The sequence below is a fragment of the Topomyia yanbarensis genome, chromosome 3 (genome assembly GCF_030247195.1).
Source record: "Topomyia yanbarensis strain Yona2022 chromosome 3, ASM3024719v1, whole genome shotgun sequence".
Lineage (NCBI taxonomy): Eukaryota > Metazoa > Arthropoda > Insecta > Diptera > Culicidae > Topomyia > Topomyia yanbarensis.
The window spans coordinates 160,843,068-160,867,879 of NC_080672.1; the positions used below are offsets into that span (position 1 = coordinate 160,843,068).

The 24,812-nt window shown below is 38.3% G+C and overlaps 1 protein-coding gene across 6 annotated transcripts in view; it reads left to right on the forward strand.

The window, feature by feature from the left end:
• The window catches only part of LOC131688960 (anoctamin-4), a 59,661-nt gene that overhangs the window by 27,093 nt on the left and 7,756 nt on the right, over positions 1-24,812 (forward strand). For 5 of the 6 annotated variants that reach the window (XM_058973624.1, XM_058973621.1, XM_058973622.1 and 2 more), the window contains exons 3-9: positions 14,903-15,414; positions 15,511-15,829; positions 15,887-16,192; positions 19,145-19,713; positions 19,773-20,157; positions 20,216-20,380; positions 20,447-20,760. In XM_058973624.1, the coding sequence (XP_058829607.1) occupies positions 14,903-15,414; positions 15,511-15,829; positions 15,887-16,192; positions 19,145-19,713; positions 19,773-20,157; positions 20,216-20,380; positions 20,447-20,760 (2,570 nt within the window). The remainder of the gene's footprint in view (positions 1-14,902; positions 15,415-15,510; positions 15,830-15,886; positions 16,193-19,144; positions 19,714-19,772; positions 20,158-20,215; positions 20,381-20,446; positions 20,761-24,812) is intronic. The other variant, XM_058973627.1, reaches the window with a different exon arrangement.

The window sequence follows — 24,812 nt, forward strand, 5'->3', positions numbered from 1 at the left end:
GCACTACACTAAGCGGTAGATGCTATGCATTTTCGGCAGCGGTGGCCGTGTGCGGATTTTTCGGGTACCAGCACGGTGTCACAGAATGATTTGCAAAGTGGGTGGGTGGGGTGGTTTGGATTTAATTCAATACGGTGTGTGCTGCTTAAGAGTGTTGCGTTTGAAAAAAAATATATTTATTTTTATGCATGCGTGTGCGTTGTAACTTGTTAATCCATGTTTACGGCGCTTTGTAGCTGCGTAGGGTAAAGAGCCTATTGGTTTTCATGTTTCATATTTCGGTTATGTTTTTTATGAGTAAGGCATCTGACAACGTGCTTCTGTAGTTATTGCACTGTTCAGCAGCGTAGTATTTTATATAGGAGAGTACACTCAGGTTTTTTTACGCGGATTTTGAAATTTACGCGGTTTTCATTAACGCGTTTTTTTAAATTTTACGCGGTTTTCATTTACACGGCCTGTATCCCCTGCGTGAAAAATCTGAGTGTAATTGCATCGGAAACAATCACATTCCCAGCAGAACTTTTTGTTTTCTAATTTCAAATACTTTTGTTTCGTACTGCACACAACGGAAAATTTTAAAACAGAACTTACCGTCCCAGCAGCAGTTTAAGCGGGTGTTCTTTTTCGATTCAAATTCAAGCCATGTCTTAAGCGTTACTGGACTTAAAATTGTTTTCCCAGTTTATCCAGTCAGAATATCTGTCCTACCCTATGTATTTAAAACACAGTTCTAATTGCGTTTTAAAGTATACAACAAATAGAACGGTTAGGTATACAATTTTAATTTTAAAATAAATCTGTTTTAAATTATGAAACAAACCGCTGTACTGAAGATAAATTATGTCAGTCCTATTACCACATAAAACGCCTATATAACATAAAACGCTGCAGAATTGGTTTAATTATACAATGTTTACACTACAGAGTTATAACACGTTTTAATAATTAGCAACAAGAAAAATGTCACCAAGATAGCATAAAAACCCGTTTTAACTGGTAGTGCGAACGTTGTATAACAATGTAATTTATCAAATAATTTCATTTGTTCAATCACTAATCGATCAAGAACTACTTAATCTTAAGATTGTTTACTTAAGCTCATTAGTACATTATTGAAAATTTAAATGGAAAATGAAATTTCATATTTCATGGAGAATCTGTATATTTCCGTTGGCGGGCGTGGGCTTCCTCATCACAGCTCTCAATATGGAACTTTTCTTTTGAATATATTTTCTGGACAGACCAGCCTATTTTTACTAGATGGATCAGCCAAATAATGCCAATCACCTAGTGAGATACTTGATTAATTAATAGATTACCGTTAAAAGACCTTCAATAAATTATGTTTTGACGGGGAGGGTATATAGCAAATTGTAACATATGAAAACAGGCGAGTGAACAAGAGCGTGAGTCGATATGTGTGATAGATAAAATTCATTTGCACGCTCTTGAAAAAAGCTACATTTTTAATGTCACCGTGGTCGTGTCCTGTACACAACCCTTTCATTTTTTCTTTTAGACAATACGGTGCACATGCGCCGGGCATGTCATGCTTGTGGATAAGGGCCATTCATAAATTACGTAACGTAAAAATTGCCCAAAATTGACTCCCCCATGTAACAAATTGTCACAAATGTCTCCACCCCCCCCCCCCCCCTCTTCTATTATGTTATTCATTGAAATTTTTTTTTCTTCGGTGAAAACATATTACGTAACGATCTAGCTTACTCCCCCTCCCCCTATGTCACAACATGTCACAACTTGTCGTACCCCCTCCCCCCTAAAAGCGTTATGTAATTTATGAATCGTCCCTAAACAACTGCTTTCTTCGTTCCTTAGAGCGTTGCAGTAGTTCTGTGTAAGGGTTGGGGTTTAGAGATAAAAAGATTTTTTCGATAGCGCGTGAAAAGAGGCTTCAGCATCCGTATAGATATTATGCCTATTCATACCCAAAAGTAATTTTTTAAATCCTTTTTTTATAAAATATGCGGTTGGGGTAAGTTGGCGGTACTATTGATAGTGCAAAAATAGGAACTTTTTCTTGTGTCTCTCGTCAATGAAATGGACAATTATTTCAGCCAAATGCTTGAAGAATTTCGTAAATTTGCTTTTGAATATGGAGTACGCGTCGAAGTCAAAATGACAGGGTATTGAGACTGAAATATAATGAGATATGTCGAATACTATACAGTTTTATTGAAAAGACAATCGGCACATTCCATATGGACCACTCATGTGATTGTATTCCTATTGAATTGCTTATTTTCTGGCAGTCCGCCAACTTACCCCATGCATACCGCCTACTTACCCCGAGGCTGGGGTAAGTTGGCGGCTTTTCCGCGTTACTTTTTTGTCTCTAGAAATGAAGACAACGTATCAAACATTTTATTAAAATTCAGAGATGTTGCCAACAGTCTACTATTTCATGCAACGTGTTCTATTTTGCAAGATCTACCAAAGTCAAAGCAGTAAAAAATGAAAACTGAAAACACCGCCAACTAGCCCCGGTCTCCTCTACCGTTAGTAGCACAGCTGGCTGGTTGGCTGGCTTGATTGCAGAGGCGAAAGGAGCTCTCTCGCCCGGAACTTCAGTCTCATTCAAAAGTTCGGTATGGCTAGACGTCGCAGGTAAATAACTCTTACGTATGCGTTGGTGACCAACTGACATAAAAATAAATCCGCGTTAAACACCAAGACTTGAACCGACAATCAATATCTCACCAAAGAAACCCCTTTACTAACCGCGCTATAGCGATACATGACAGTGTCTTCGCAAAGTGACATACATAAGTTTCGCTTGAGCGTGAACGATTCAAGCGTATTGAGCTGCGGCCCGTGCATGGCATGGGTATGGGACATTGCAAGTTGACGTCATATGAGTAAAAATGCTCGAAGATATGACACGCTCGCTGAGCTGTCATTTTTTCGAGCATTTTTACTCATACGACGTCATCTTGCAATGTCCCATACCCATGCATGCACGAGCAGAAGCTCTGCGCTTGGATCGTTCACGCTCAAGCGAAACTTATGTATGCCACTTTGCCATCACACTGTTATGTATCGCGTTAGCTCGGTTAGTAAAGGGGTGTCTTCAGTGAGACAATGATTGTCGGTTCAAGTCTCTTGGGTAAATTATTTTAACGCGAATTTCTTTTTATGTCAGTATGGTCACCAACACATACGTAAGAGTAATTTGCCTGCGGCTTTAAGCCATACCGAACTGTTATGAGAAATAAGTTCTTGGTCAGATAGCTCCTTCCCCTCTGCAATCAAGCCAGCCAGCCAGCCGGTGCTGTGCTACTACGCGGTACGTTAGTTGTTTCTGAAATTTCATGTTTGACTATACTTATACAGCTCATGAAAAAAAACGAAACTCGGAAGCCCGAAACTCATGCCTCTTGCTCTCTAAGCTCAAGCTTTTACACAGAACTACTGCAACGCTCTTTGGAGCGAAGAAAAAGTCGTTTAAAAACATGACATGACCTCCCTCCCTCCCCGCATTGGAAAAAAGAAAAAAACAGGTGGTTCGCTGAAGTGTTCCAATCACGTTTTTCCTTTGAAGTTTAAAACCAATACCATTTATAGTCTAGGGAATTCGTTGGGGTGGTTCTGACATTGTGCCCACCAAGTCCGCCCCCGTCTTTTTCGCGTTTGCACGCACGATTAAATTACCTACGTTTGATATTTGGTATACTCCAGTAATTATTAACAAGTTCGTCCTATACGTTGGAATTTTTATTGAGAGATTCACTGAAACGTACACGCCGCACCAACTGCTTCTTAAATGCCGCTGTAAGGTTGCCAGTAAGCTTTTAGTGTAACTAGCAATTGTATTTGCTATTTGCGTTTGAAATTTAGTATGTAGCGGTAGTAATAAGCCTCCCATTTTGGTTTAAACGCAAGGACAATTTTTAAAACAGAATTTGATTGATTAGTTTATCTCATTTAACCAATTTTATCAATTCTGTAATCTAAAAGGACTTTTCAATTCAGAATGAACGTTGTGAATTTGGCATCACTTGCACCTGGTATAATCAACCTGCACAAAACGTTGCATAACGCAGTGCTGTTTTCTGGAACAATATGTGTTATCCTTTAGCCCTTCTCCTTTTGTGGCACAGACCTGTTGGTTCATAATTATTTAGCCCTTCGTTATGCAAAATCGCGATATTATGACAGATGGGCTAAGCGCGGCGTATCATGGAGCGCGGCCGTTCCTTTCAATCGGGAAAGGCCGCGTGGAATTTTGGGGAAATAATTAGGATGAAAATAATGTTTTATGCTTATAAAAGTTATTCATCTTTGTATGCAAAACCCTTCGTTCATAATTTAGGAAATATTTCTAAACAAATCAATCGTGCGAATGCTCTGTGCACGATTACATTTTCACTGGATACATTTCAAGATAAATGCCGTAGCTTCGTCAGTTTTAACTATTTTCACATACATGCACAGAAAAAAATATTTTGTAATTTTAAGTTTATTTTCATGCACATGTTTGGAGCATGAATATAAATGTAAAATTAAGTTCCACCACAAACACACACGACTTGTCGTGCTTTCTTCAACGAATTTTATTATAATTTTACACGTGGATTGAAAATTACAGTTTCTTTAAACGGAAAACCAATGCGCTTCTTATGTATTTTTACTCGAGAACTGCTGTAAAATGAATGATATGTAATATTACACGAATGAAAGTGTAAAATTGTATGCTGTTTGGTGCTCCAATTGATTTTAACGTAATTTTCAATCAAATTTTCGATTCAATCGTTGTATGTTTACATTCGTATTGATTTACATGTCGTTTAAATTTCATTATTTTTTGGTGTGTGTTTAACAAACATATGACTACTAGGGTGGCACAAATTTTCATATTTAAATTCGTGTAGACAGTTTCCTATGTGTTCTAAAAAATGAACAATGCTAACTCCGGCAGATACTAGTACAGTGTACAACTTTTCCAAGAAAAGTAATAGGCTACGACTTCTGGTTCAAAAGTTATTCTGTATACCCACAGTGTCTATATCGTTCAAGAAAAATTGAATTTATCTGAATACCCTGGCTGATATTGCAAACAAGTTAACCAACCTCTCATTATAAAATTATTATTATGACAGAGGAACAACATCTCATAGTAATTTTCTGGCTAATAAAATTTTAAATGGTTTAACCTGTAGGAGAAGTATGATTAAAACCGATACCAAAAGCTTTAGATACCTTTTCTGAGTTGTCACAAAACCAATAAAATTATATTTTTTGCTTAAAATACTTGTTTGGAAGGTTCTTGGCAAGACCTATTTTTGCGAGGTCCTCAAAAAACCATTTAATAAAAAATAATTTTCGCTACACTTTATCATTGAAAATGTAATATGTACGTGTGTTCAAAGTGAAAGTAAGTGTGATGTATAGGTAAGTATATGTGATACAAATATGTGCATATTGTAGCTTCATCACGTAGTAAAAGGAAGAGAGTGCAAAACTTTAGTGTTATAAGCAAGAGTATTTCATCCTATATGATTTTTTCATGGTATGGATGTTTTCAAATAATCCTTCCGAACAACATTGCAACCTTCATAAGATATTTTGGCTGAAAGTTGAATGAATAGCGCACAAGTCGCAGGCAGAATGACAGATAAAATTTCGTGCCGTGCCGTTGGACCATTGTCCAATTAAAAAACATCTGAACACCAAAATCTCACGTCAAATTTGCTTTATTAATCTTTTACACTACTAACGTCTTCTTTGGAGAGTTTTTGACATTTGTCAGTTGGTCCAACTAGCGAATCAAATTCGTTAGTTGGACATAGGCTGTGGGCCAACCAGCGAATCACCACTGTACATTCCTCATTCATGACTATAATACAACCCGTGCAAAAACGTTTCGTTGATAATGGTTTGCCTCAAGGCGAGATGGATGTCGCAATAAAATCACCTCCCCGACTAAAAATGAACCCACCCTCCGCAACCGGGCCATTTGTAAACTTTTCCGGACCGAAGACAAGAAATGTTTGGATCTATTACAGATTTTTCGCGTTCTGATGAAGCAATATTCGGCGGTGACAGAAACATCAATAATTAGCCCTGATAAGCTTCTGGTGGAGGAAAATAATTTGAAGCACGTAAATTATATTGCTGGCTACGGGCCTTTTGCAAAGGAGTATAGTGTATATGTACCATCTAATCGTTGAATGTGACGCGGTCGTCCTCATGTTAGCTGTTTTACCCCTTTATAAGACAGTGGCAACTATATTGTCACCTTTTCTTTTCCTGCATGGACAATACAATTAACTCGATTTTGAATAAAATACTCTACACCCTATAAGTTGGTGATCAAAATTTGTAAAAACAAGTATTTTTTATCCGAAAACGCGGTTCTTGAGTTGCAAAAATTACAAAGATCAAAATAAAATGAATCTGAATAGGTGGCAATATAGTTGTCTCAAACCCATTCCAATGAAGGCTTTGAATTACTTTTGAAATGTTTCTCTTCTTTCTGAGCTTGCAACATCAGCTATGGATGAAAAACAACAAACAAACAACACGAAGTCAGAGAAATCGGGATAAGATCATCCAAAAAAATACCACCGCCTGTGGTCTGTCCTAGTGCCTGAGAGCTAAATGGTTTACGAAAACGGGAATCGGTAAGCAAAAATTCCTATTCCTGTGAGAGTACCCCGCTCAGCACCAGCTAAATAGGATAATTCGAAACGACTAGCGCCAAGAAAGGTAGTTGTAAAGACATGTCGGTCATTAAGGTCAGCACCTCGGGATCGTTTCGCGTCTCGGCAGGTGACGATATTTACAGTAGACATCAGCAAGTTAGATATACCGCGAAAGTTGGACAGCAAGCAAAAAACAACAGCAATGGGAAATCTACGAACAATTAACACAATATAAAAAGAGTAAACACACAATCCCTACTGAGGTAATACCTAACGGTGACTGCGTAAGTTGAAGGCTGGTAGGAACAAGAGGTTTAGGTTTAGTCGGTAAGCTTACTACAAATCACTGCAGTAATCCGCACTGCCACGAACCACAGGCAGCGCTGTCTGTTCAAGATTCCTTCTCGATAACAGACATTGTCCCAATTTGTTGAGCTGAGTCGATTGATACAAAAGAATAGGGCCTCCAGACCTGAGAAAAGATCTTCAAAGTTTGAGGGTTGCTATACCCTTCTTTTGTAAGAAACGAATAAAACCAACCCCCTTGAAAATGTCCTGAGCACTGGCCTGAACAGAGGTGGAGGTAAAAACAGTGAATCTAGCAATAACAAAATGGTAACATAAAAACGGGAATAACGGTAGCTAGCTTAAGCTTTCGTATGGATTTCTTCCTATACTATCCTTAAGAAATAGAGTTTCATAAAATGTGTTTACCGGGCGATTGACTATATTGCCACCTTTTTCAAAACAGTTTTTATTACGAAATAAATGTAGATTCTAAACTAAGTGAAAGAACCGTGTTTCCATTAATATAACATTCATTATTAGCCCCAAACTCTCGGCCTTATCGAGGGTTAAAGACCCCATGCTTCAGTCAGGGAAGATACAGGATGTTTGCATTCAACATCAGTGGCAGCTGACAGGAATACGTCATACGTCAACTTAGACTCTTATCGGGTGACCTTCGTCAGTTTTGCTCTACCTACCTCCTCTTTGACAATGATCGTCTACCTGTTCGCCTTTTTGTGCCACGGGTAATGAAATGCAAAAATTGTAAACAATCAGGACACACAGCCTCCCATTGTAGCAATAAGGTTCGTTATGGGAAATGCGATGAGAATCATGTGGATGACTCCTGGGGAAGGGGTGTCGAAAAGTATCTTTACAGTGGGGGAAATCAACATAATCTCCCGACATGATGATACAGTGCGGAGAGAAACTGAAGAGTCCCCTTAAGGGACGCTCTAAGGGATCTTTCGCAGAAATGCTGCTTTAAATAGCTAAGCCACAAGTCTCTACAAAAATCTATACTGGCTTGTCTACTGACGATGGTGACTCTGATGAACACCAGGAGGGAACATCTTCTGCTGCGCCTAGAAGCAATAGAAAAAGGAGAAACTTTTCCTCTCCTAAGATTCGTTGTAATGTTCAGAAGGTGTCTCTTCAATGTCCTACAAAAATAACAGTACTTACTGGTGCAAAACCGAAGCAAACAGCTCCTGGTCTCCGAAACCTGAGCTCAGAAAAGAAGTTCCCAGAACTGTGGACCGTATTGTTACAGAACACCCTCTTAAAAGCATCCTGGTAAGCTTTCTCATTGCAATAAAAACATTCTTAATGCAGTTGACTGCAAAATAGCCCCTCCTTTCAGCGATTGTATCCTTCGATAGCTAATTCGAACGAGGTCACGGATTTGATCACTGTTTAACAGTAGCATTAAAAAAACATTATCCCGAAACTCGATACTTCAGAAATAGATTTTAATTTTATTTGCTTGGATCGAGAACACTCGTACGGAAGAGCACTTTTGAGGATCAAAAAGTGCTATTTTTTCAATAGAATTAACCTTCCCTCGACACCAGGCGACTCCATTGACCATTTTGAACACCGGTGAAATAACACGGATCCCTGCTCCCCTAGCGCGCCCAAGCTCCTTAGACTTGTCCCTCTACTCGACTCGGTTAGATTGCATGTGGAAGGTAATTCCTGATTGACACGGCAGCGATCCTCTGTCAATCTTAATCACTATTGCTAACGGCTTAAGGCCAACGAGTACAATCAATATTTCGTCTGAGCTCAAACGAAATAGTGATTGGAAGAGCTAAGCATCCTGCATCCGGTAAACTCGAGTCCATGCAAGACCTTCCTCCGGAGGAAGAGTACGGCTTCTTGGGTGGCTTTATTCTCGACACCGCTATTCAAGCTCAGAAAACGTGTACCAAACGCGAACTCTCGTGGAAGGTCTCCCAACCCGTGGTGGGACAAAAAGTGAAACGTGTACGCGAAGAAGGCCACCGGCGTACAAGATCAACCGGAATGGCGGGTTACCTGAGCCAATGAAATTTTTTATGAAAGCCAACAAACGCTTACTGTCGCTGGTTCGTTGACGGATTAATGAGAGAAACCGAAACTGAAACAGTACTAACGAGGGAGTTGGATATTCGATTTCGCCAAGAAGGTTTGTACGGATTCCGCCCGGCACAGAAGATTTACCGCGCCGCTTCCCCCCGCGGACGATAATGTAACAATAAAGCCCCAGACAATTTTTACATGAAGTTCCAAATATTTTCATACTTTCGCTACACAGCCTGTTGATTTCGAAAAGAGGCATTTCCGCATTATTCCGCGCACAGAACAGAATCCACGATAACCGCGCTACCGGATCTCTCGGGAACTTCAGTTCTGGATAATATGTTTGATTTCGTCTGCCAAATAATGCCTGCACTTCATAATTACAGACGGATGTTATAGAAAGAAAGCGGTATCTCGAGAAAACAAAAAAATCAACACAGTTAACAATCGTCGTTTTATGTTTGATATCACAATATGACAACACGTCCAAGCAGCCCTTTAGTACTTTTAGTTTCCAAGCCGAAGGTTTGCCTATGTCACTTTCGTCCAATCACGAGCTGGTTCAGAATTGGTTCAAAAACAGGGGACAGAGCTGGCGGATCCTATCCTAGGTATCCATTACAGATCCCAAAGCTGTCGATTTGCAAGGACCATTGCAAGATGTCTTGGACAATTTGCCTACTTGGGCCCTCCAGCTGGGTATCGAATTCTCCAAGGAGAAAACTAAGCCAATCGCACAAACATGCGCCGTGCATTGTTCCACCAGATCTCAACTATTAAATTACCTTCAGGCCCGAGTAAGGTCACCCAATGTCCCGATGCGGGATGTACTGGCAAATCGAAATCTCCTCTATATATCCCTCGTATGTAGTTTCCTAAAAACCATCAATATATAGATTTACCTGCCCCTTTCATTTTTATTATCATTCTCAGAAGTGTCCTCTTCCACATATATCGTACATCCTTGATGGTTTGATGCAAGTGACACGAAACATCTCTGTCGAAAATGTTAACAAACGCGGAATTTGCAGCACAAACATCACACGCGCAGCTCGATATGTTGCCGGTCGTCATCTGACGAAGACCGCCCGAGTCTGTAATCGATGCCGTTGATCTCCCGTAAACTTGAACCCCTATTTCTAATACCAAGGAATTTTCCTCCCCTCTCCATCTGATTTTTTTTTTGAATTTATAATAAAAGCAACGTTCGATTCTTAAAATAACAAAATGAAATTATTTAGCTCATGCACTAAAAAATCAAGAAGTTTTCACCTTCATCATTAAGGGGTTATATACAAAGTTGGAACTCAAAAAATTGAATGAAAATTATTGAATATTCACACACTTTTGAAAATATCTGTGCGAAATTTTATCCAGGTCGGAGAACTAGATTTCAAAGTATAGCCGGTTCGCAGCGCGCTGGTTCTTTTGCGAATAAGGTGAACATAACAAAATTAAGCGCCATTATATCGCAACTAAGTTTTTTGAAAAGTACCGTTGCGGTGAACGTGATTTCGCAAAAACTTCTCATCCGATTTTCATTTTTTTTAATTGTTTGTATTTACACTTGTACTTGAACGGTTGCTTTTTCATCCAAAAATTATAAATTCTTTGCAATGATTTTTTGTTTAAAACTCCATTTTTTGATCAACATAATTTTTTTTGTAGGAAATTCTTTCCCAATAACCGCTCCGTTCAAGTTTACCACAATACATTTTTCTTAAATAATCAGTTTACTTTTTTGATTTCAGTAGAGCGGTTCGACTTGGAGACCGTTCATTGCAAACCTCTGCCAAAAAATACGCTTCGGGGATGGGTCAGAACTCCGCCAATCTTGAATATTTTTTTAAATTCAGCTTGTTTTTTTCGAACTTCGAGAGTACTACCACTACTATTTTCGCTTTTTCGAATAAAATTTGCATTAAGCACTTTAAAAAAAATCACGAACTTAGCTCATTTTTTCGCCACAACTTTGTATATAACCCCTTCATAGAGGTATATTTCAGTCCCTAGGGTGGCTCAGCTTGTTGAACAAAGCCTATGTTTAGAGTTAGCATATTATGTACTAGACTGCCGCCCCAATACCTCAACAGTAACAGTTCCAGGAGGTTCGTTTAGGGCGTATGTTTAAAAACAGGGCATTGCCATCACCAAACAAAATTCACATCATATTTACAAACCATTTTGTAAGTTTCTATCACAGGGTGTCTACTATAAAGTAGCCTTGCTTTATTGGTATTATTGAAATATCTCATGGAGTATTCAGACTCCCATATGAATCTTTTACACCATCTTTCCAACATGATTCTAAATATTTAAAAAATAAAAAATGGATCGAGATATAAAAATATTCAATTTGTTTATACTAATTTCCGAACTCTTATGTTCAATAAAAAATCCAACTTTAATTTTAATTTCTTTCCATATATTGTAAAGTTTACGAGTTATCATTATGGTTATTATGGTATATGTACAATTTATTGAATAATAAGCTTAACAAATAACAATTGACACACTTTTTTGTTAAAGGGTGTGAGAAATTTTTTTCGAAGAAATCGGATATTAATTTTTATGTGGAATGCACCCTTCATAGCAAAAAGCACCAATTTAGTACTTTTCGTTATGTTTGCATTCACGCCGCTCATTTTCCGGTCCACTTTACGCATAGTGGCGTTATAGTTTTCGTACCCCATCAATGTCGTTACGCCCCATCCAGGTTGTTGCGCCCTATCCAGGTCGTTGCGCCCCAGCTTTAAATTGGCGACTAACCAGCAAATATTTTACAACAACAGCGCTGTGTATACCACAATACGATGTTATGATGTTACATAACAGGTAAAATACCAAAAATTATAACGCAGACATGTTCTACGAATAACTTTTTGATAATGAAAGGAGTTATTTTAATACCTGAATAATAATAATAAAACATCTTTCAACATTCCAATAACAAAATTCACTGAAAATTATAGGATAACTGTGCCATCTTAGCTCCCGTAATTATCCCACTCATTTGAATACATTAGTTAGAGCAGTGTCTGCTATCTATATTCAAAGCATTAGGTCAAATGGTAGGATCAATAAAGGTGCGTTTTACTCGACTTTTTGTCTTGCTCAAGCGCAAGTGTTTTACTTGTTCCATATCAGATTTTTTTATATTACTGCTTCTTATAAACGAAGCAAGGATGCTAATACCTATTTTAGCGCAATTCAATCACTATGCGCCGAATTGCAATCGAAATAGTGTGACTTTCTGACTAGTGAGATGAACAAGGGCTCGTCAACCTTAGAACGCATTTTGTCAACATACATTATATCTACTATACAAAACACCCGCACTAATTGGTAGAACTACCGGAAAAAGGGAACAATTGTAGAGGAATACAGAACTAAAAAAAGGGAGTGAGACAATACAAGACTTATTTCCACTTGATTTTCGCAACGAAAGTTTGTAAATTTGGAAATGGACTCGTTAGATCAAGAATCTAAGAATGTGGAGCTTTAAATGTGGAGATTATTTATCGAATACTGGAATCAGGACCCAGTTGGTATTCCCTACGATATCAGCAAGCCAACCAGACCCAACTACCATTTCGTCGAAATTCGAAGCCAATCAGACCCAACCACCCTTTCGTCGAGTATCTATAAGCACCCGCAAAACCAACCCTCCAAAGATATCATCCTTGTAGGGAAATCGACCACTCTCACCAGACGAATTTATAGTTCTAGCAAACCCCATACGTTCCCCGTGGTTTGACAAAGACCTAGGAGTTTAGCCATGGTCCTTCTGATTGCAGAGTAAAACGATATTGTGCCTTATAGGATGATATCTCGATTTGCGATTATATGAAAACTCAATTCTGATAGGCGGGTGACAGCCGCCTATATAAATTCATAGGAAGCATATTCATTGGAGCTTTTGAAAAGCACGCAGCAGACAAAAACAAACATTGCAAGAAAAAACCCTCTACATTTATTTGCAATAGAGACTGCTTATCACTTCAACAAGTCGCATTTGTTCAACTGTCTCATTGTCTAGTGGTTTTAGTGAAATCGGCTTGCGGAGCAACTGCGGCTATATTTGATGCGCCTTTCAGACGCGCGCAATGTGAGATTTTATTATAAGTGCGACAAGAAGTGTCCGAAGAATAAGCGCGTGAAAAAACACCACTATATTTTTAAATAGTGCGTGAAAAGAACTTTCTGCATCCGTATAGATATGGGAAGTTGGGTAAGTTGGTGTTGAAGCACGCGGACAAGTTGGTAGTGGTTTAACAGTGCAAAAATAGTCATCAATTATTTTTAGAAATTTATTTACGACCGGGGGTTCGTAAATTGAATTAGTTCGTAAAAAGTGTTCGTTATTTGGAAAAAAGTTTGCTCCACATTCTTATTAAAATTCGTTGGTTAAGCAATATTCACGATAACCCTAACAATATGGGTATTTTTGGAACTTGCTTGACAAGTAGATGATGAAAATGGACAATTGGAACCTTTTTGAGATCCAAGATGGCGACTTCCGGTTGAGCAATATTCACGATAACCTTAACAATATGGAAATTTAAAGCAGAATTCGCCAACTTATGCTTAAAAATAGCTTCAGATATAGATTTTTGTCATCTACTAGTCAACCCCCTGCCGAAAATATCCACATTGTTGAGGTAATAGAGAATTTAACGAAACCGGAAGTTGCCATCTTGGATTACACAATGGCTCAAGACATCGATTTCTAGCATTCACTTGTCAATCCGATTCCAAAAATACCCATATTGTTGAGATTATAGAAAATTCATCGAAACCGGAAGCCATCTTAGATTACAAAATGGCTCAAGATACCGATTTCCGTCATGCACTCGTCAACCCCATTCCAAAAATACCCATATTGTTGAGATTATAGACAATTCATCTAAATCGGAAGACGCCATCTTGAATAACAAAATGGCTCAAGACATCGATTCCCGTCATGCACTCGTAAAGCCCATTCCGAAAATATCCAACTTTCATTAGTAATTTGTTTACAACTTCTTATTCAAACTTTTTTATGCACTTGGTTCGCAAAAAAAAAAGAGTTCGTTATTTCTAATTTAGTTCGTAAAAAAAGTTACATAAATCGAATAATAAAAATAGTTCGTAAATGAAGGTTTCAGTGTATTTCTCGTGAATCTCAAAAAGGCAGGGGACAACTACAACGGACTTTCACCTGTAAATTTCGAAAATTTGCTTTTAAATATGAAGTACGCGACGTAATCAAAAACCAGGGCTAGAGTCCCGGATTCTCGACATATTCCACAATGAAAGTAACATCAGTTCTTCAGTGATGGCTGATCCGATTTTCACAAACCATGTCTCAAATGGAAGGCATAGCATGCAGTCTTGCATGCGCCCATCCTCCCTTACCTTTACACCTCCCGCCCTCATTACCTGCCCCCTCCCTCTTGGACCACCATCACACCCGCATATATGAGCACTGCATATTAATTATTTATTTCATTCAGCAATCTTTTAATTCACTTTGTTTATTTGAGTTCATATTATCTATATTATTCGCTTTATTCTTTTCATACATGTCATTTATATCATTCATTTAACTGAATTGATTTACTTTTTAATTTTATTATTTTTTTCCAGTTCATACGTTTTATTAAGTTTCTTCATTTTATTAATCTGACTATATTTTCAATCATTAATTTCATCCAAATTATTAATTCAACGCATTTTTTTCTATTAATTCATAACTTCAGCAGTACTTCGATCTTGGTATGTGCCTTGCAATATGTATTTTATTCACTTCGGCCAACGCATATAACCCTTTATGTACAACAAATACCGCTACACCATACTCTATTATCTGATACCTACCGTTTTCACTTTTTTGCCCTCAGATAAATCTACATAACGAGCGGAATCATTTATTAATGCGACACAGCACGGATAACATTCAAGCTATTAATAACTTCGGCTGTAGCACTAGTGGTGAAGTGACCGGTAGTGGGATGGGTCCTAATTCGAAATATAACGAAAGCAACATCGCCAGTGATAATGTCAAAAGCAATAGTAATTACAACAAATTCAGCGTTAGCAGAACGAACAGCACAAATACTACTACGGAACTAGATACACATGGTACAGTTTCGACGGCATCGTTACACCAGTTGAACGACTGCAATCACCACGTGGCTGATAGCACTGCAATTACTGTCAGTTACCATGGCGGTGCGGTCGAGTCCGCGAACGATATGAAACAATCGAAGTTCGATGGTATCAACGAAAAGTCTCTTTCGGGACTGGACGACATTATGGAAAGTCCGCTGCTAAAAACTCCAGTAGAGAAATGGCTTGAAGACAGAGACAGAGCACTGGAGCAGATGAAGATCAACGACGAACATAATCGCAGGTGACTCCGATAAACTTTTTGAACAAATTTTCTTAATCATTATTGTTTACTGATATTTGGCTGTTTTCTTCCAAATAACAAATTATTCACGCATAGTCCCGGTTTTTACAGTAAGATATTCGGCCCTAAAATTACCAACAGCGAGAACATCCCGGGTACACCAATGGATGCATCCGATATTGTGTCAGAGATCAACAAAAGTTTCACTTCAAGCACGAATAGCATAATCAATGAACGGCGTAGATCCTCGACCAAACTGCTTACCGGAAACTCCCCGTTGAAAACGGTTTTTCGAAACGAAGGAGATTCTCAGGGTCGAAACGGTATAGGTGCTGCGACGAGTTTCCGAAACAAAAAAAGGAAAAGTTCGGAACAATCAGATAACACACGGCGACCTAGCCAACAGGACAAGGAGGTATGTGGTTCGATGAAATACGGCATATGAAACAATTGATTGACGTATCTTTTATAGGGTCTCGATTCTGAGTCGTTAATGTTTCGTGATGGAAGAAGAAAAATAGATATGGTGCTATGCTACGAGGAAGAAGATCAGGGAGTAATGACGGAACTTGAGGCTCTGAAACGACACCAGCGAAAAGTTTTTCAGGAGAACCTTGTCAAGGAAGGACTGGAATATGAAATCGAACACAAATCACAGGCTTTCGACGAGAAGACCTATTTCGTAAAGATACACATACCGTGGCGAACGGAGTCTCGCTACTCGGAAGTGATGAATTTGAAGCTGCCAGTCAAGCGTTTTATTACAATTAGTGTAAAGGTAAGTTGTTATATAGCACCCAAATTAATTCATGAAGATTTTTATATTGTTCAATGTTTCCCATATACAAGCAATATTATTACTTTTCAACTTCACGAACATGAAAATGTAAAGCAGAAGTACTTACTGTAGGATATGAACGAGTAGAAATAAAACAATAATAATAACTTATCAAAAAATCGTAATCTATATACGTTATAGTGTACTGGTTAAATTGTATGCTAATTTCCTAGATCTTTATATTGTATTTGTCTTGATGCTATAAAATCATACGGAAAGAACAATTTTAGATGAGCAAGCCTTGATTGTTGTGGCAGACAACCAAGCTAAAATTTTTGGAACAAAGTTGACGAGAACGGACACAAATTCTGTTTCGATAGTTCGATAGGTCACGACACTTACTTATATTCATAGTTTCAGTCTAAGGGCACAAAAAGGATGACGATACTATCCATCAACCCGAATCAAAGCTAACGTGCTTTTATGACTACTTATCATCTGAAACAATCAAATAGTTTTTATTTCTGAATCGGCCAATATGGCGAGTTACCATTTTTAAATTTATGAATTTGAATTCAAAATGACACACTTTCATGATGATTTATAGCAAAAGCATGCAAGAATTGCATTTTTTTATGTTTTTAACGACATTCAATTAGCAAGGGACTGGAAAATGAAGTATATTTTTCAATATTAAGAGCCATAGTACTCAAGGGAGAGCAAAGAGTTGAAGGAATAAATTTTAGGAAAGCATGGAAAGGGTCGTATGAGCAAACTTAGAGTTAACCGGCGACTTAACCCTTTGTCTGCTACCGCAGGAGTCAGGATCTTTTGACATTAGAAATGCAAATCACCTGAGTCTACGGCATGTCGTCGCTGTTGTGCTATCTTATGACAAACGCTATTTTGGGGTAAACTGAGTTAGATACGCCACATTACTTGTCTGAAAAATCTCTACAAAGGGGCGTTTTCAGAATTTTTAAATTCTACTTAGTTACTTAGATATAACAAGAAACATGATGAGAAATTGTAAGTTTTTTGCTTCAAATCACTGTATCTAGGGATTTACTCAAGTTATATTGAAGTTTTAGATGTTTTTATGTGTAAAACCTAGGATAGGATCCGCCAGCTCTGTCCCCTGTTTTTGAACCAATTCTGAACCAGCTCGTGATTGGACGAAAGTGACATTGGCAAACGTTCGGCTTGGAAACTAAAAGCACTAAAGGGCTGCTTGGAAGTGTTGTCGTATTGTGATATAAAACGTAAAACAACGTTTGTTTACCGTTTTGTTTTTTTTGTTTTCTTGAGAGTCCGCTTTCTTTCCATAACGTCTATCTGTAATTATGAAGTGCAAGGCATTTTCTGGCAGACGAATTCAAACATATTATCTCTCTTTTCGAAGTCTAACCGAGTAACTGACTATTTAGCCTAAGTATGAAAATTATTTCAACTTCATGTAAAAATTGTCTTTGTTCCAGCGCCGAGTAAATTGGGAGTATTGTCTATCGCGAGATAATATAGCATTTCGTCGAGTTGTTGCTATATGGGATACACACGAGTGCGGTCGAAACAAAAACAAACGTCAAAATGTTTTCTCACTCGCACTGATGCAAACTAGATGGGCGCGTAATTCAACGCACGGCCCGGTGGCGCATAGCTGAAAAGTCGCAATGTGGATTTAAGAAAAGATTCGCAATACTTTGGGGCAAATCCTGAGAAAGTTATCCTGGAAATCGCTTGTTGTTCTTCTTTTAGTATTATCGATACAGTTGAATTTTACAGTTTTCAACTGCATCAATCATCAATGTAAATAGGAGCGTGTTATTTTCTACTGCTGTTTTCTCCGAAAAAATCACATGAAGTACTGGAACAAACCTAAACACCTATACAAACTAAACAAAAATTAAGCCTTGCAAAAAAGTAGTTTTAGAATATTTAAACCAAATGCGAACAGAGAAGATTGATCTTGTGAATGAGGTTTCTCGACTCAGAAAGCAACTTACAAAAATGAAGAGCATGGAAATATTTTTCGTAATGGCCAACAACAAATATATATTATTTTGCTTTGCTGTATTCCGATGGAAGACCCGCAATGATCATTTAAATGCGGATATAAAGACTAAATCATTGATTTTTCCCGGAGCGTGAAATTGATACATAATATAGAATATTTTAATCAGAACAATTTAAGTTTTGGACACGACTGTAACAAAACAAATAATTTGGCAACATTGGTCGAGTGGGGGTATGTCGTTTTCAGCAGGGATTAGCAAAATATAAGAAGAAGCCAGCTGGCGGATCCTATCCTAGTGTAAAACCATCTGAGGAACACAATGGCATAATCATTTTCAAAACAATAATACGCGAATTATGAGAAAAATACAGTTTAAGTTTTAAACTGGAAATATAGCATATTTGGCAACACAGTAACAAAAAATAACTATTTTTTTCTAGATTCCCTGACTCATTTCCTTCAAAATGCATCTCACCGATTTTTATAGACCAAATGAAGCCAAAGATATGATTAAAAGTTAATAATTGATGTTTTTTTTCTATGGAAATTTTCCATGCACGATTATGACACGTCGTACAAATTTTGACATCAATACACGCCTATGACACGTGTGAGTGTGACTTTTGCTTACATTCATAGTAAAAACTCGCAGCATAGCCAACCGATCTTCGTAATATTTGAGAGAATAATACAAAATAGAAAGAAGCATCAATTGTCTTCTTTAAATTGTTTCTACCATTTATAAGTTTCAAGATATTCAACTCCACCACTTGAGCTCTATTGATTATTGTAATGAAACAGGAATTTTATTATTTATCTAATGACTCTAAAGACCAAAATTTTGTTTTCCATATTTCGTTAAAATTATCAGTTCCATTACTGCTAGATGTTTCTCTAACCGCATTCCATTTCAAATAATCTAAATTTTATTTGGTTAGGAAGAAGAATCAACATTTCGTAAACACCAGAACAAAATTCTCGGTTATTGGAGCAAATTAATATCGATGACTGAATATAACTACAGTCGAATCGAAAAAGAACCATCGTTCTACTCGGCAACGGCTAATGGTAATCCAGAGGAGCAGTTTATCGTAAAAGATCGCTGTACAACGTACAACAGTGCCCAACGCAGTATGATCGTAATGCAAATTCTGATGAGAACACGCTTCGATGAGACAGAAAAAGTAAGCAATGTTGGAATTCGGAGACTGCAGAACGATGGAACGTATTTAGCGTGCTTTCCATTACACGAAGGTCGATTCGAAAGAAACCACTCCTCCGGAGCTGTGTTCGACAGACGCTTATTATACCTGGAGTGGGCCAGACCAGTGAAATGGTTCAAAAAACAACCACTGTGCCTGGTTCGCAAGTATTTCGGTGATAAAATAGCACTTTATTTTTGTTGGCTGGGATTTTACACAAAAATGTTATACGCCCCGGCTATTGTTGGGCTGCTTTGCTTTCTGTACGGACTGGCATCGATGGATTCAAGTGATAATATTCCAACGTAAGTTTATCAACAAATTGAAGTAATTCTTCAAATCATTGTTTGGTATTAAATTTCAGGAAAGAAATTTGCAACGCCACTGGACCAGGAAACGTAACGCTTTGCCCACTATGTGACAAAGCTTGCAGCTATCAAAAACTTTCTGACTCGTGCCTTTTTGCTAAACTGACGTACCTATTTGACAATCCATCTACGGTATTCTTTGCCATATTTATGTCCTTTTGGGCTACAACCTTTTTAGAGATGTGGAAACGTAAACAATCGGTATTAGTATGGGAATGGGACTTACAAAACATTGAAAATGAAGAGGATATGCGTCCGGAGTACGAAACGTCCGTCAAAACATTCCGCACGAATCCGGTAACACGGGAAAAAGAACCCTTTATGCCGACCTGGGATCGGGCTATTCGATTTGCAGCGACCTCCAGTGCAGTGCTATTCATGGTTGAATACTCATAATGAATTGTCAAACATATAACTAATTACGGTAAGTTTGTTGCAGATCTCAATCGTTCTCGGAGCTGTCCTGGGAACTATAATTTACCGAATATCACTTGTATCTGTGATATACAGTGGTGGTGGAGTATTTTTCCGCAAACATGCCAAACTTTTTACTACAATGACTGCTGCCTTAATCAATCTTATAATTATCATGATTCTAACACGAGTGAGTAACACTACCCTACTAATTTCTACAAATACATGAATGACTTTATACATTTTTACTCTACAGATATATCACAAACTAGCTCTCATTTTAACAAATTTAGAAAATCCACGAACGCAAACAGAATACGAGGATTCGTATACAATAAAAATATTCGTCTTTGAATTTATGAACTTCTACAGTTCGTTAATCTACATAGCCTTCTTCAAGGGCCGTTTCTACGACTACCCGGGAGATGACGTTGCACGGAAGAGTGAATTCTATCGCTTGAAAGGGGATATTTGCGATCCAGCTGGATGTTTGAGCGAACTCTGCATCCAGCTGGCGATCATCATGGTTGGAAAGCAATGCTGGAACAATTTCATGGAATACTTTTTCCCGTGAGTAAAACTTTGAACTGAGCTTATATTCAGCCCAAGCAGGGTCGGCGTATGACGTGGGTGGTATGGGTAGTAGGGGAGCGTCTCCGTTTCCATTGGCGATATGGCACTGTCTCCTTAAGTAATGTGAAATACATTCAGTTTTTTTATGCGGAAGATACGTGCGCGTAAAAAAAGCGCGTAAAAATCCACGTGAATTAAAAAATTCACGCAAAAAGCGTACATTTTCCAATGTGCTTATGTTATAAAATATTTTGTTTTGTAGAAGTCGTGGTCGATAATGTGTTTTCTAGCATACTAAGTAATTTCTAATTTCATAATCTTAAATATTTTGTGTTATTAATTTGTTGCACAAATGATTATATTCTTCAATAGCTTTTGGAAAAAGCTTTCTGTATTCGTATAGATTTTACACATATAACAAACAAGTTGTTTTTAAATACTTTTGATGTAGGACTACGTCTTTGTTTTTGATATGGGGGTGCGCTTTGCCAAAACGCATCTAAGTTCATATATAAAATTGTTTTCGATTCTTATATATTTATAGTTTCGACTACTGCATTCGCTACATTTGTATGCGTACTTTAGGAAAAGTAAAATAATGTCAAAATATAACTAGAAAGCTTGGTCTATACATGAAATGTGATTATATTGTCTAAAATTTGATTTTTCTTCACCGGTCCGGGTTTTTTAGCACACACAATCGGAAAATTTTTACAATTTTTAAAAACTGATCTTGTGCTATAAAGATTAGGTTCCAGATGTTCGGTCACGGTTTTCTGTATCCTTTCTTCAGATCTTCTCAAATAAGTTTAATCGGATTCGATCACCTACTACAAATGAAATGACCTGATAACCAAGAAGGTTTGGTTCAATATGTAACAATTGATGTTGATTGGTTGTGTTTGAACTATACGTAAGAAATATATTTGATTTATTATTACTATAAATGTACTAAGAAAATAAATATTTTACATTAAGTAATATGGTCCTATGTCTACAGTTCGTGCAATCCCATAGGGCTGCCCCTTGTAGTTTTTATAAAATAAGCGGTTGGGGTATGTTGGCGATGACGCACGCGGGCTTACAGTGCAAAAATAGTCATCAAAGATGTTTATTTTTAGAACTCGTTTCAAAGTAAGAGAATCTTTTTATTTTACATCTCGTCCATGTAGGGGATATTTACATCGCATACCGCCTGAAGAAATTCGAAAATTTGCTGTCTATTATCTTTCCCCGGACAAAACCAGCCTAAAAACCGTGTGGCATCCGGCGGGTTCCTGTTCCTGTTCCCATGTCGTAGGAGGCGACTGAAAACAGGCCTCAAGTCAAGGTGATTCTCCGTGCCGAGGACTGAATGGCTGGCAGGACTGTATGCCAGTCGCGCACGCAGTGTCGTGGGTCTTACCCTTGCTGTGTTAAGCGATTCTCTGACACAGTGGACGTTTGTTTCTTCGCAAATCGTGGGATTCAAATGATGGTCATTTCCCTAATACCCATTTCGAGGTTCGCTATAGGCAATTATAAACCAATGTGTTTGGTATCTTCTAGTTGCTATACAACAAATGCTGATGATGAAATGTATAGTGCTGTAATCGAGTATGGTTAGAGTTGCACAAATTAATCTTCAGCATAAACGAACAGCAACTATGAATCTATCCCGCCTTGTGCAGGAAGGAAAAGCTTCCATAGATTTGGTTCAAGAACCGTATTTTCATAAAGAAAACTTTTATGTTCTAAAGCTACTTAACCCCGTCTTCGTAGCTTTCAACAAAAATGGCATGACAAATCCACGTGAAATGCCTCGTTGCGAATAGTGCTATTGACGCATGTCTTATATCCGACCTCACAACTCGCGATATTTGTGCTGTCATGGTCAATATGACTGTTGACAACATAAACAAGAAATACGTCTATTGTTCGGCATATTTGCCGTATAATGAACCATCACCTTCTGATGATTTCAAAAGGGTTGTATCACACTGTGGCAGAAATGGGCTTCCTCTCAAAATCGGCAGTGATATCAATTTGAGAGGCACCGAATTAATAGAATACTTAAGTAGAACAAATCTGCACATTCTTAATGCAGGAAACCGCCCAACATTTGCACGAGCTGGCAGAGAAGAGGTGTTAGGTGCTCTGACGGTATTACGCATGAGTTGGCAAATTGGCTCGTACCAAACGAGCAAGAACCATAGTTATCTGATCATACGTACATGGTCTTTGATCTTTTAAACGTCTCGCTAGATATCGTCACATATCGTAATCCTAAATCTACGAACAGGGACCTCTACGAAGAGGGTTTGGCGACTAGGTTTCATGGGTATCTTCCGACGATTGAATCTCCAAGTGACTTGGATGAGGTCCTGGATAAAACAAGTTCACTCATATCATAGTAGAAGCATACCAAGAGGCTTGTCCACTTCGAGTTATGCGTCCTTCTAGAGGAACACCTTGGTGGAATACCGAACTTGTTCGACTCAAAATGTTATGTAGAAGAGCTTGGAATCGCTGACGCAAGGACGGGTCGGAGGCATTTGAGTGGGCTCGTAAAGCATACAGAAATACCCTTCCATCCTCTGAGCGCCTCTACACAAATATCTTAAGTCTTAACGAGACTAGTAGATTAAATAAGTTACTTTCGAAATCGAAAGACTTTCATGTCAGTTCATTTAGAACTGCTGATGGTGAATACTTGTCTGACGAAGATGTAGTACTCAACTAACTTTTTGACACACACTTTACAGACTGCACGGAGCCATCACTGTCGAATGCCTTTGAATTCTTTTCAGGTAGTTCTGATTCTTGGGCATTTGCTCGTAGAATTGTGACAACCGAATCGATCAAATGGGCAATTGATCATTTCAAGCATATTTTGAAAAAGGTTCTTACTTGTAGTCTTGCAACAGGATACATTCCATTAGCATGGCGGGAAATAACTGTCGTATTCATTCCCAAAGGTGGTCGCGTCACTTATGGGGAGGCAAAGAGCTTTAGACCGATCACTCTGACCTTCTTCCTTCTCAAATCAGTGGAACGTTTATTCGACCACTACATTCGGGATGTTGGCTTGGCCAAGCACCCACTGCATCTATTTTGGAAGCAGCACGAGGTCATGGAGTACCTTCACATATCACGAACTGGATACACGCAATGCTTTGCAACCGACATCTGTGCTCATCGTTGAGACAAGTAGAGATAAGGAAACTGAGTGTCTGCGGATGTCCTCAAGGTGGTGTGCTGTCACCACTTCTATGGAACCTTGTAGCCCATGACTTGTTAAGGAAATTTGATGAGCTTAGGTTTCCGACGTATGGTTTCGCCGATGATTATAATATAATGATCACTGGTATTTGCATTGACATACTTTTTGATTTTATGCAACAAGCCTTATGTGCTGTTTAGCAATGGTGTCTTCATGTTAATCCAAATAAAACATCAATGGTGTTTTTCACACAACAAAGGATTACAACCGGAGCTCATCCATTGCAGTCCTTTGAATCTGAAATTATTATCGTTGATCAAGTTAAGTACGTTGGGGTAATTCTTGACTCAAAACTTCATTGGACAGCTCACATCGATTTCAGGATAAAGAAAGCTTGCATGGCTTTCGGCCAATGTAGACGGGCTTCCGGCAAATCTTGGGGACCCAAACCCAAGTTCATTCAATTGATCTACACAACAATTGTTAGACCAATACCGGCATACGGGTGCCTTGTTTGTTGGCAGAAGGGAGAAGTCATGACAATCCAATCAAAGTTAAACCATCTTCAGAGGATGGTCTTGATGGCGATGACTGGTGCGTTCTCGACAACACCTACTGCTGCTCTAGAGGCACTCTTGAACATAAAACCACTACATGTATTTCTGAAACAAGAAGCACTTTCTTGTGCATAGGTTACTGGGCTCTGGAACGGTAACCCAATAGATCGTGCTACTAGCCATACATGACTGTGGCCCCAAATGGTTACTTGGGATGAGTATACACTTGCTCCTAGTGACCTCACACTCACATGCAGTTTTCCTTTTGCAACTTTCAATGTGAGAATTCC